The 12220-nt window shown below is 46.2% G+C and overlaps 1 protein-coding gene across 1 annotated transcript in view; it reads right to left on the minus strand.

Annotated features, from left to right (window-relative positions):
• The window catches only part of PTAFR (platelet activating factor receptor), a 43818-nt gene extending 37704 nt beyond the window's left edge, over nucleotides 1-6114 (minus strand). The window contains exon 1 of the mRNA XM_043909437.1: nucleotides 6003-6114. Within this exon, the coding sequence (XP_043765372.1) occupies nucleotides 6003-6076 (74 nt within the window). The 5' untranslated portion in view covers nucleotides 6077-6114. The remainder of the gene's footprint in view (nucleotides 1-6002) is intronic.
• Nucleotides 6115-12220: the final 6106 nt, after the last annotated feature.

The following is a 12220-nucleotide window of genomic DNA, read 5'->3' on the forward strand; positions in this document are numbered from 1 at the left end:
ATGTATGTATATCAAATCACTATGATGTACATCCTAAATATCTTACGATTACATTTGTCAATCATACCTCAATAAAGCTGGGGTAAAAATAATATGCAAAGCACTCAAAAAAAAAATCCCAATAGAGTTCTACAAGGAACTTTACTAGATGATCCTAAAATTCCTAAAATTCCAGATGAAAAAGTAAAGAGCCAAGACTAGCCAAAAAATTTTTGATGCACAACAAGAACATAGACACATGATAGAATTTCTGCTATCTAATGTTGTTGCCGTTGTTTTTCAGTTGCTCAGTCATGTCTGACTCTTTGCAACCCCATGGACTGCAGCATGCCAGGCTTCTCTGTCCATCACTCTCTCTCTGAGTTTGCTCAAACTGATGTCCATTGAGTCTGTGATGCCATCCAACCATCTCATCCTTTCTTGCCATCTTCTCCTTTTGCCCTCAATTTTTCTCAGCATCACGGTCTTTTTCAATGAGTCAGCTCTTCACATCAAGCGGCCAAAGTATTGCAGCTTCAGCTTCACCATCAGTCCTTCCAGTGAATCTTCAGGATTGATTTCCTTTAGGATGGACTGGTTTGATCTCCTTGCTGTCCAAGGGGCTCTCAAGAGTCTTCTCTACTACCAGAGTTCAAAAGCATCAATTCTTCAGCACTCAGCCTTCTTTATGGTCCAACTCTCATATCCATACATGACTACTGAAAAACCATAGCTTTGACTATATGACCTTTGTTGGCAAAGTGATGTCTTTGCCTTTTAAAACACTGTCTAGGTTTGACATAGCTATTCTTCCAAGAAGCAAACATCTTTTTAACAAGTCATATTGTAAAGTTACAGTAGTAAGACAGGGTAGTATTAACAAAGGGACAAGCAGGTAGACAAAAGGAATAGAATAGAGATACTGGAAAGAGAGATCACAAAGAGATCATACACATGGAAATTTGATTCATATGACAGAGTTGCCATTACAGATCAATCAGAGTAGATGCTCATGCAAACCATTGGCTATCCATTAGGGGAAAGATACAACAAAATTAGATTCCAACCTCATACCATATCCAGAATTAAATTTCTATTTATATAGAAGCTATAATGATAAAAAACGTTGGAAGAGAATAGAGGAAAATATCTTTATGAACTAAGGATCAGGGAAATTTTACAGATTTGATCATTAGTCCGGGAGTCAAGATGCCACATGCCTCACAGCCAAAAAATCAGAGCATAAAACAGAAACAATATTGTAATAAATTGTAATAAATAATTGTAATAAATTGTAATAAATTCAGTAAAGACTTTAAAAATTACCCACATAAAAAAAAATCTCTAAAAAAAGAAAAATTAAGACATAGAAATTATTAATATTATAACAAAGAAAAGTTGGATAAATATGACCATCTAAAGTTCAAAACTACATACATCAAAGGATACTATAAAAGTAGTAAAGAGATAAGTCGAGTTCCAAGGCTGACCATCAAAAACCAAACGTGAGGGATGGCCCAATCCTGGAAATCTCAGCCCCTTCCCCAAAAGGGCTGTCATAATCCTCCCACTCATTAGCCTATGAAATTACCCGGCTTTTTTTTATTGCTATGAATAAAGCAAACCACACCACATTTCAAAGCGGCACTTGCACTCTGTGAAGACCCACACTCTGGGGAATGTGTTTCTCTGTGAATAAAGCCACTTCTTATCTGTTACTTTGTCTGTCACTGAATTCTTTCTGCAATGAGACATCAAGAAACTGAGCTTCATTAGGTTCTAAAACCAGGTCTGAGATCTCTGGTGGAAGAGTGTGGACTTTGTCTGGGTTAGAGTCCCAGGCAGGATTTTGGCCGGCTTCGAGTCCCAAACTGGGTTTTGCTAGGTTCAAGTCCTGGCATATGGGTTCAAGTCCCAATCTGAAGTAAATGGTTTCATATACATTAAATCTCTCTACCAGATAACCTGGTGGTTAAAAAAAAATAAAATTATGGACATTAAAAATGGATGACAATAGGGTTATAACCTGTGAGATGTGGTCAAACAGATACTCAATGAAAAAATTAATGGTGTAAATGTATTTAAAAAAGAGAAAGTGATTAAACATTTAAATTACAAAGGTCAAAATGAGCAAACAAACCAAAAATAAAGGCAGACAGAAGAATAAAATAAAGGCATAAATAAGTAAATTAGGAAGCAAAAAATTGTAGAAATGGTTAATATAATGGAAAGCTGGTTCTAAATATGAGTGAATAAACTAATAAGTGAATAAATTCCTAAAAACGTGACCAAGAGGTTGAGGAACTCTACAAATATATAACAGTAAAAACATAATGTTCAATGAAATGGAAAGCATTCTTTCCATATATCTTTATGCCAATAAACAAGAATCTATAATAATAATAAAAAAAAAGAGATAAGTCACAGACCAGGAAAAGATATTTATATCAAATGTATCAAAGAATTTTCAGCATAATATGATGTTAATTCCTAAAACCCAGTAACTTAAAGAGAAGCCCAATAGAAAAAATGGGTGAAGAAAGAAGTAGGCAGTTTACAAAAGAAAAATCCTGAAGGCTAAGAAACATAAAATATGGTCAATGTTTCAGAAAAATCAGGAGTGGTGCCATTTGTCATTTCTTTTTATCAGTGTAATGAGGGTTTCCACTGTTCTACATCCTCCTCAGTACTTGGAATTGGCACACTTTCATTTTTTTCCAACATGGTAGGTTTGTTTAAACTTGAACTCCTGATTTTCTATTGGGCTTCTCTTTAAGTTAAGCCCAACATCTTCAGCGATAAAAGCCTCCAAGACGAGACGGTCCTGGTTCCCGCCACTAAAGAGGGTCCACTCAGCAATGAAGACCCAGCGCAGCCAAAATAATTAATGAAAAGAAAAAAAGAGAGTGCCACGTTGTGTATCGAGATTACAATAAAGTTGCAGTATTTAAAATAGGATGGGGAATTCCCTGGTGATCCAGTGGTTAGGACTCCGACAGTTCACTGCCGTGAGCCTGGATTTAATACTCCCTCATAGCTCAGTTGGTAAAGAATCCGCCTGCAATGCAGGAGACCCCAGTTCGATTCCTGTGTCGGGAAGATCCCCTGGAGTAGGGAAAGGCTACCTACTCCAGTATTCTGGCCTGGAGAATTCCATGGACTGTATAGTCCATGAGGTTGCAAAGAGTCTGTCACGACTGAGCAACTTTCACTTTCAGGGAATTAAGATCTGTCAAGTTAGCCCCACAAGTGGTACTGCCAAAAAAAAGAAAAAGGACAAGGTTAAACAAATAGTGCAAATGGGCAGAATAGAGAAAGAATCACTGGAGGAAGGGGATGACTACAAAACCAGAGACCTCGGAGCCCGTAAGTCACTGGGGCAGCAGGCTCATTCGAGAGCCCTCCCAGGGATGGCAGCCCTGATGCTCGGCAGCCCTGATGCTCAGCAGCCCTGATGCTCAGCATTCCCGAAGCCTCCGTGACGCCTCATCATAGCCTCAGTTTCTCTCTCTGACTCTCTCACTTACTCACCGTTCCTCAAACTTTGGGAGGTTGAATACCATCTCTGCCTCTTAACATGGTCCCCTGAGCCTCTTCATCTATGAAGCTGGAATGACACCTCCAACCTCATTGTGGAATTAAGTCTGTAGAGGACCGTGCCCGGCCGCTGGTCCTCACTCTCCTCCCTCCTCTTCCTCTCTCTCTCTCTGTCCCTCTTCTGGTCAGGGCTGAGTCCCACGGGCTCCCCGTCTCCAGCCTGGGCACAACTTAGACAGCAGTGAGAACTGCTCCCCTTCCCCTAGATTCTAAGAGGGGTCACCTCATCCTGCACTGGATCCTGAAAGGAAGCCTCAGGAGTGGGGCGGGCCCCCAGGGGTGAGATAAGGGGAGAAGATTCAGGCCCAGGGGACTCAAGGGAGTGGGTCTCCCTGACGATTTAGGGCAAGAGAGGACTTAGGATGGAAGGAGCCCTCCATCTCCCAGCCCCCACTGCTCGCCCCGGGAAGGTAGAGGAGGAGGGCGTGGGAAGCCCCCAGAGTCTGGGCACTGCGCTTAGAACTCTCACTGCTAGACTGCCCCGTTAAAGGAGAGGTTGGGAATTTCCTGGTGATCCAGTGGTTGGGCACTTTCACTGCCGAGGGCCCAGGTTCAATCACTGTTCGAGGAAGAGAATGAAATCAGGTGTTCTGAGGACAAGGGTAAGAGAGAATCATTTCACTGTGCGTTCTTTCATATCTACTGAACTTTTAACTGGCTCTTTTGTGATCTCTTTATAAAAACTTTTTAAAAATTTTAATAAATAAAAAAGATATGGAGTCTGAGGTCAGACTTGAAATGTTAGTGGCTCAGTCATCTCTGACTCTTCACGACCCCGTGAACTGTAGCCCACCAGACTCCTCTGTCCATGGAATTCTCCAGGCAAGAATACTGGAGTGGGTAGCCATTTCCTTCTCCATAAGTGTAAGTGTTAGTCACTCAGACTTACCTAGATCTAAATCCCATTGCTGCCTGCTAGCTGTGACGTATCAGGCAAGTTTCTTAACCTCTCTGAACCACTATGGAAACATAGCTATAAAATGAGGATTATAATACAGTATCTATCCACTTCTTAAAGGTGGTGGTGGTTTAGTTGAGAAGTCGTGTCTGACTCTTATGACCCCATGGACTGTAGTAGCCTGCCAGGCTCCTCTGTCCACGGGATTTTCCAGGCAAGAATACTGGAGTGAGCTGCCATTTCCTTCTCCAGGGGATCTTCCCAACCCAGGAATCGAACCCGGATCTCCTGCTTTGCGGGCAGATTCTTTACCGACTGCGCTATGAGGGAAATACTGTATTACTTCATAAAGGTACCACATAATTAAATAAGATAGTACTCAGGAAAGCAGTGAGCTTGGTGTCTGAGCCCTGGTAGGCATGTGATAAATGTTAGCTAGATTTTTAATATCAGCTTGTGCAGAGTCCCAGGATCATCAGGAAGCAGCGTTCAGACAGCCAGGAAAGGCATCCTCCCACGCCCTCTTAATGCTCCATGACTTGGCCGGGACCACACATGCAGGGCCCAAGGCGGGAGGTGAGAGGGGTGATAGCATTGCTGACTGGGCCCCAGCCCCTGCCCCAGCTGAGCAGTACCACCAAGGATCTCGGGGCCCTGTGTGGGGGTGTGAGGAGCTTCTAGGACATGTGTGTGTGATCGCATCGATCTCTGTATGTGTGTGCATGTGTCTGTGTGGAGCAGGTTAATTTGCTGTGAGTGAGGAGTGGAAGGTCCTTCATGTCTGGGCTTCTTATGTCCTGCAAAGGTTCACGTGTTGTGTGAAAGTGAAAGCGTTAATTGCTCAGTCGTGTCTGAGTCTTTGCGACCCCATGGACTGCAGCCCACCAGGCTCCTCTGTCCATGTGGATTCTCCAGGCAAGAATACTGGAGTGGGTTGCCTTGCCTTCCTCTAGGGGATCTTCCCGACCCAGGGATCAAACCCAGGTCCTCTGCATTGCAGGCAGATTCTTTTACTTCTGAGCCACCAGAGGAGCACTCATGTGTTACGTGAGTCAGTGCTCTCGTACATTTTGTGTGTCTGTAAGGATGGGTTTCGTCCTATGGGTAACGATACACATCCCACGAGGGACTGTTGTGTCAACTGTGACAGCATGTGCATTGTGTGTCGTGAGGAGTCACGGGCTGAGTCATCAGATACTAAGGATCTGTTGCATGATGTGTATTCGTGAGGGGCCATGAATGGTGTCTGTGTGGGATGACGCTGTGTTTTCTCTCAAGTGTGTGAGGGAATGCCATGTCTGCTGGTGACGGTATATGATAAGTGTCTATGAGAAGTGTAAGGATGTATGCTCTGTCTGTGAGTGATAAGGGGGTTGGGTGTCCATGAGGGGGTGCTGAGGTGAGGGGAAATCCGACGTGACCCAGCTCTCCAGGCCCCTCCAGAGCCTGACCAGCCTCAAGGATCCCAAGGAGCAGCCAGACGAAGCAGCCAAACCTGACCCTCTCACCCAGGCCACCAGCCTCTTACCTGAGAAACTGTAGGGACAGCGGTCCAGGAGGTGACAAAGAGGCTGAGGAGGAGATGGGGGCCGCCGAGAGCATGCTTCCTTACCGCGTTCTCAGGGGACTCAGGAAATGGGGCCGGGAACTGGGAGGAGGCAGAAGGCAGGCCCAGACCCAGGTGCATGACTCACTTTACGCTCCAATGAATAAAGGATTAGGGAAGGCCTGGCTGTGGGCTCTACTGGGTGGGCCCAAGGCCAAGAAGCCAGGTCCCTGGGTGGGGCCCCATCTCCAAGGTCTCCAGAAATACCCACATCCTGCAGGGAGTCTTTCTCTCTCTCTGCACATTAGCTCAGTCAACAACACTAGACTGGTCCATCCGGTGCAGAACCGCTCTGGGAGGAAGGGCTAGGTCTGGACTGGCAGAAGAGGAAGGAACTGGGTCCCCTGTCTCAGGGGAAGACGGGCCCTGACAAAGGTCCCAACCCTGTCTCAGGAGCCCAGGCTTCAGTGGGTGCAGTCTCAACTTCAGTGAGTCCCAGGATGCTAGAAATAAGGCCCAAAGCTGCTATCTGAAGATACCCTGTCTGAGGGGATGCACAGCCAGTCTTGCCCACAGAAAGCCACAGTCCAATGGGTGTGACAACCTGCTCTCAAGTGCTCCCAACCAAGGAGGAGACAGCCTGCCCTCGGGGATGCCCAGTCTGTTAGGGAAGAGGAAATTCTTCTTCCTGAAGCCAGCTCCTTGTAAGAGAAGACACAACATGTCTGCCCTTGTGAACCCCCAGTTTGAGGGAAAAGAGAGATCCTTGCTCTGTGGGGTGTCTAGTCTGACCATGGCAAAGGACCACAGTTCTTTCAAAGCCTAGGACTCTGCCTCGGCTCCAACTTTGCACATTCTATGCTGAGAGTTACTCTTTATCTCCACCTTCACACCCCCAACCTGACCTTCCGAAATATCTGACAGGGCTTGGCAGGAAGCAAAGCTGTCAGGCCACAGAGAAAAGCAAACTGGGCCGTGGCATTCTCAAATACTAACTCTATGAATCTATGACATTGAGGTTTGACCGCTGCCTCTGGTCTTCAGCTGGAGCCCGCTCAGAACCTCAGTTTCCTGTGTCAGTAACAGTCACACATACTCCCTCCATTATCCTTGACATAATGCCTGGAACATAATAGGAACTCAGTAAGTGAACCTGTCTCCTGAGAAACCTGTATGTGGGTCAAGAAGTAACACTTAGAACCGGACATGGAAAAACGACTGGTTCAAAACTAGGAGAGGATTACATCAAGGCTGTATATTGTCACCCTGCTTATTTAACTTCTATACAGAGTACATCATGGGAAATACTGGGATGGATGAATCACAAGCTGGAATCAAGATTTCCAAGACAAATATCAATAACCTCAGATATGTGGACAATAACCCTCTTCTTGCAGAAAGTGAAGAGGAACTAAAGAATCTGTTGTTGAGGGTGAAAGAGAAGAGTAAAAAGTTAGTTTAAAACTCAACATTAAAAAAAAAACAAAGATCATGGCATCCCATCACTTCATGGCAAATAGAAGGGAAAAAAGTGGGAGCAGTGACAGATTTTCTTTTCTTGGGCTCCCAAATCATAACAGACCCTGTCTGCAGCCATGAAATTACAAGACACTTGCTCCTTGGAAGAAAAGCTATGACTAACCTAGACAGAATTTTAAAAAGCAAAGACATCACTTTGCCGACAAAGGTCTGTATTGTCAAAGCTATGGTTTTTCCAGTAGTCATGTACAGATGTGAGAGCTGGACCATAAAGAAGGCTGAACACCAAAGAATTGATGCTTTCAAACTGTGGTGCTGGAGAAGACTCCTGAGAGTCCCTTGGACGGCAAGGAGATCAAACCAGTCAATCCTAAAGGAAATCAACTTTGAAGATTCATTAGAAGGACTGATGCTAAAGCTGAAGCTCCAATATTTTGGCCACCTGATGCGAAGAGCCGTTTCATTGGAAAAGACCCTGATTGATGCTGGGAAAGATTGAAGGCAAAAGGAGAAGGAGGTGGCAGAGGATGAGATGATTAGGTAACATCACCAACTCAATGGACATGAATTTGAGCAAACTCCAGGAGATAGTGGAGGACAGAGGAGCCTGGAATGCTGCAGTCCATGGGTTCTTAAAGAGCTGGACACAACTTAGTGACTGAGCAACAAGTGACAACTACTTTATTTACCCAAGTTTCTACCTGGTGTTGCTAATTGGAAGTCAAATCCATTCTCCATATCAGACTCAATTGGAGAAATTGTTAAAAATGAAAAGCAGTTTATAACTGTTGAAAAAAAAGAAAAGCAGTTTCTCAGATTCCACTTTGAGAGTGCTTCTGAATCAGCAGTGCTGGTCATGGGACCCAGGAAATGCTTTTTTTTTATTAGAGTGAGGAGGGATGAGGACTACTTTATTATTATATTATTATTTTATCTTGGCTATGCTGGGCCTTCGTGGTGGCCTGTGGACTTCTAATTTCAGGGCACGGGCTAGAGCTTAGGCTCAGTGGCTGTCGCGCAGGGGCTTAGTTGCTCCATGGCATGTGGGATCTTAGTTTCTGGACCCAGGATCGAAAGCATGTCCCCTTCGTTGGGAGGCAGATTCTGAACCACTGGACCACTAGGGAAATCACAGGGAAATGAATTTTTAACAAGGAAGTTGATTGCAGAGCAGGCTTGGAGGGAAGCTGGAGGAAGCCAGGGACTAGACAAGGAGAGGCCGATTACCTAAAGGCTCTTTCTAGTGAGGTTCACCTGCTCTGAGCCAGAGGCGTAGGGCAAAGATTTTGACTTCTCTGGTGGAACCCCGAGCTCTCTCCACCCCCTGCCTCCCAGTGGACTCTGTCCCTGCCTGAGTTTCCAATGCTGGCTGGGTTAACCCAGAAGCTTGCTAAAGATCTAGTCTGTCTCCTCCACCCTGAATCCCGAATCCGAATCTTCAGGGAGACCAGAGAATGCTTTTTAACAAGTTTCTCAGGCGACCTCCACCCTCTGCTTTTCCACCCAGTTCTTGGAACAGGAACCACTCTCCCAGAGGAGGGTTTGAGGAGAATACCCTGCACCCTGCTGTGCCAGGCAGTGGATTCTCTGATCTCCTTTGCCCTCAGGGCAGCAGATTTAAGAGATGAGGAAGCTGACGCTCAGAGAAGCTTCAAGGCTCCAGTCTGCCTGACGCCAAACACAGGCCTGTCGCCTCCATTTGCAAGGTCTATTCTCCAATAAACAGAATCTTGTTTGAGTTCATAGAATAGGGACGCAGAAGATATTTTTAGCCTCATTTTACAGAAGAGGAAGCTAAAACCCAGAGAAGGTAAAATGACTGGCCAGGATTACAAAGCCAGTGAGGGACAGAGCAAGGTGACCCCGAGCCCCTTCTGAGCTCTTTCCCCCACACTCAGGGCCAGACGTCCCCACTACCCCCAAACCCACTGGGGAGAAGCGCCGGTGACCTCCTGCAAGCGGGGAGAGGAGGTGGATGTGCTAGGATGAAAGCGGGGGTGAGTAGTCACTGAGGTTCCACCCAGGGCAGGCCCAGACCCATCCACACACACACACACACATCCTCTCTCTCTCTCACACACACACTCTCACACATACACACACACACACATACACACACTCTCTCACACTCACACTTTCACACACACTCACATACTCTCACACACACACACACACATACATCCTCTCTCACACAACACTCACACACACACTCACACTCTCTCACACACACACATACATCCTCTCACACACACACTCTCACACACACTCACATACACACACACACACTCACTCTCTCACACATACACACACACACACTCTCACACACACACTCACACATATACACACACTCTCACACACACTCTCACACACATACACACACATACATCCTCTCACACACACACTCACACACACACACTCACACACACTCTCTCTCGCTCTCCAACCTGGAGTCTGTGAGAGGGGCAGGAAGGTGGTGCCCATCTGTGGCAGCCCCAGACAGCCATTGAGAGTCTACAGCCATGGGGTGGGGGTGGGGGATTTTGAGGGGATTTTGGGGAGTCCAGACTGATGCTTTCAGTGGTTGCTCCTCATTTTTTATCTATTTTTCGGTTCCGCCGGGTCTTCATTGCTGTGCACCGACTTTCTCTAGTTGTGGCAACCAGCGGCTCCTCTTTGTTGTGATGCACAGGCTTCTCATTACGGTGGCTTCTCTTGCTGCGGGACACGGGCTCTAGAGCACGCAGGCTTCAGTAACTGCATCTTGCAGGCTCCAGAGCGCAGACTCAGTAGTTGTGACACACAGGCTTGGTTACCCGCAGCAGGTGGGATCTTCCCAGACCAGGGATGGAACCTGTGTCCTCTACATTGCCGGCAGGATTCTTTACCACTGGACCACCAGGGAAATCCTACACCTCATTTTATTTTATTTTTATTTATTTATTTTACTTTACAACATTGTATTGGTTTTGCCATGCATTGACTTGAATCCGCCATGGGTGTACATGTGTTTCCCATCCTGAACCCCCCTCCCAACTCCCTCCCCATCCCATCCCTCTGGGTCATCCCAGTGCACCAGCTCCAAGCATCCGGTATCATGCATCAAACCTGGACTGGCAATTCGTTTCACATATGATAGTTTACATGTATCAATGCCATTCTCCCATATCATCCCACCCTCGTCCTCTCCCACAGAGTCCAGAAGACTGTTCAATACATCTGTGTCTCTCTTGCTGTCTCACATACAGGGTTATCATTACCATCTTTCTAAATTCCATATATATGCATCAGTATACTGTATTGGTGTTTTTCTTTCTGGCTTACTTCACTCTGTTTAACAGGCTCCAGTTTCATCCACCTCATTAGAACTGATTCAAATGTATTCTTTTTAATGGCTGAGTAATATTCCATTGTGTATATGTACCACAGCTTTCTTATCCATTCATCTGCTGATGGGCATCGAGGTTGCTTCCATGTCCTGGCTATTATAAACAGTGCTGCGATGAACATTGGGGTACACGTGTCTCTTTCAGATCTGGTTTCCTCAGTGTGTACGCCCAGCAGCGGGATTGCTGGGTCATATGGCAGTTCTATTTCCAGTTTTTTAAGGAATCTCCACACTGTTCTCCATAGTGGCTGTACTAGTTTGCATTCCCACCAACAGCGTAAGAGGGTTCCCTTTTCTCCACACCCTCTCCAGCATTTATTGCTTGTAGACTTTGGGATAGCAGCCATTCTGACTGGTGCCTACACCTCATTTTAAAGGGACAGTTCTCACTTGACGTGTGATGAAGCTGAGGCCTAAATGCCTGGGTGCGACCCCTAACTGGATCAGCGTAGGGTGGCCCACAGGCAGCAGTGAGCTGCAGGCTGGGAGATGGGGGGTGCTGAGATCACCTCCGTTATTCACAGCAAACTGCAGGAAGAAGAGTGAAGTGGTTCATCCAGCCTCCCATTCTTTCTGGACCTTGGCGTTCCTCCAGCCAGCCTTTCCTGCCCAAGGAGCCCCTTCCACTATTCACAGATGAAGGGGCTGGATCAGTTGCTAGAGCCATGCCTGGCTTAAGTAACAGCTGGTTCAGTGCCTAACACACACCTCTCCCTCAGGAAAAGTCATCGTTGGAAAGATTGCTCTGAGCAGGGTTATGGGAATGGGCTGGGACCACTGCTGACCTCCCAAATGGATTTGTGGCTATCCTGTGCCAGAAGGGAAATGGAAAGGCGTTAGTCCGTCTGGGAGAAGAGGATGTCGTGGCTGAAACCCAAATTCCTTATTATGATTTTCTGATCTCTCTGGTCTCACTTCACCCCACTTCTCTGCTCCAGGCATGACAAAAGGGTGTTCAGTTCTATGAATTTGCTACACTCTTCCCTCCAGGGCTTTGCACACACCGTTTCCTCTGATGGAAACATCTTCCCCTCAAGTCCTGCCCTAAGCCAGTCAATCTGCCTTTCTTCCTTTCTTGCCAAGACTTTACTGGAAATAGTAGGTATCCAGTCCCAAGGGCACGTCCTGGTCTATGACCTGCCCATCCTCCTTTGCTTTTTTCCCAGATTTACAGTTAGAGGTGGCTACATTGTACACTTTTGGGCCAATGACACCATCGGGGGAAATTTTTGCTTACTGGATGACTTCTGCTTGGCAACAGGTGTGAGGTATGGTGCTGCCACCACCACCTGAGACACTGCAACTGTAAGATGATGAGTCCTTCTGAGAGGAGAGA

The sequence above is a fragment of the Cervus elaphus genome, chromosome 8, assembly GCF_910594005.1.
Source record: "Cervus elaphus chromosome 8, mCerEla1.1, whole genome shotgun sequence".
NCBI classification, from domain to species: domain Eukaryota; kingdom Metazoa; phylum Chordata; class Mammalia; order Artiodactyla; family Cervidae; genus Cervus; species Cervus elaphus.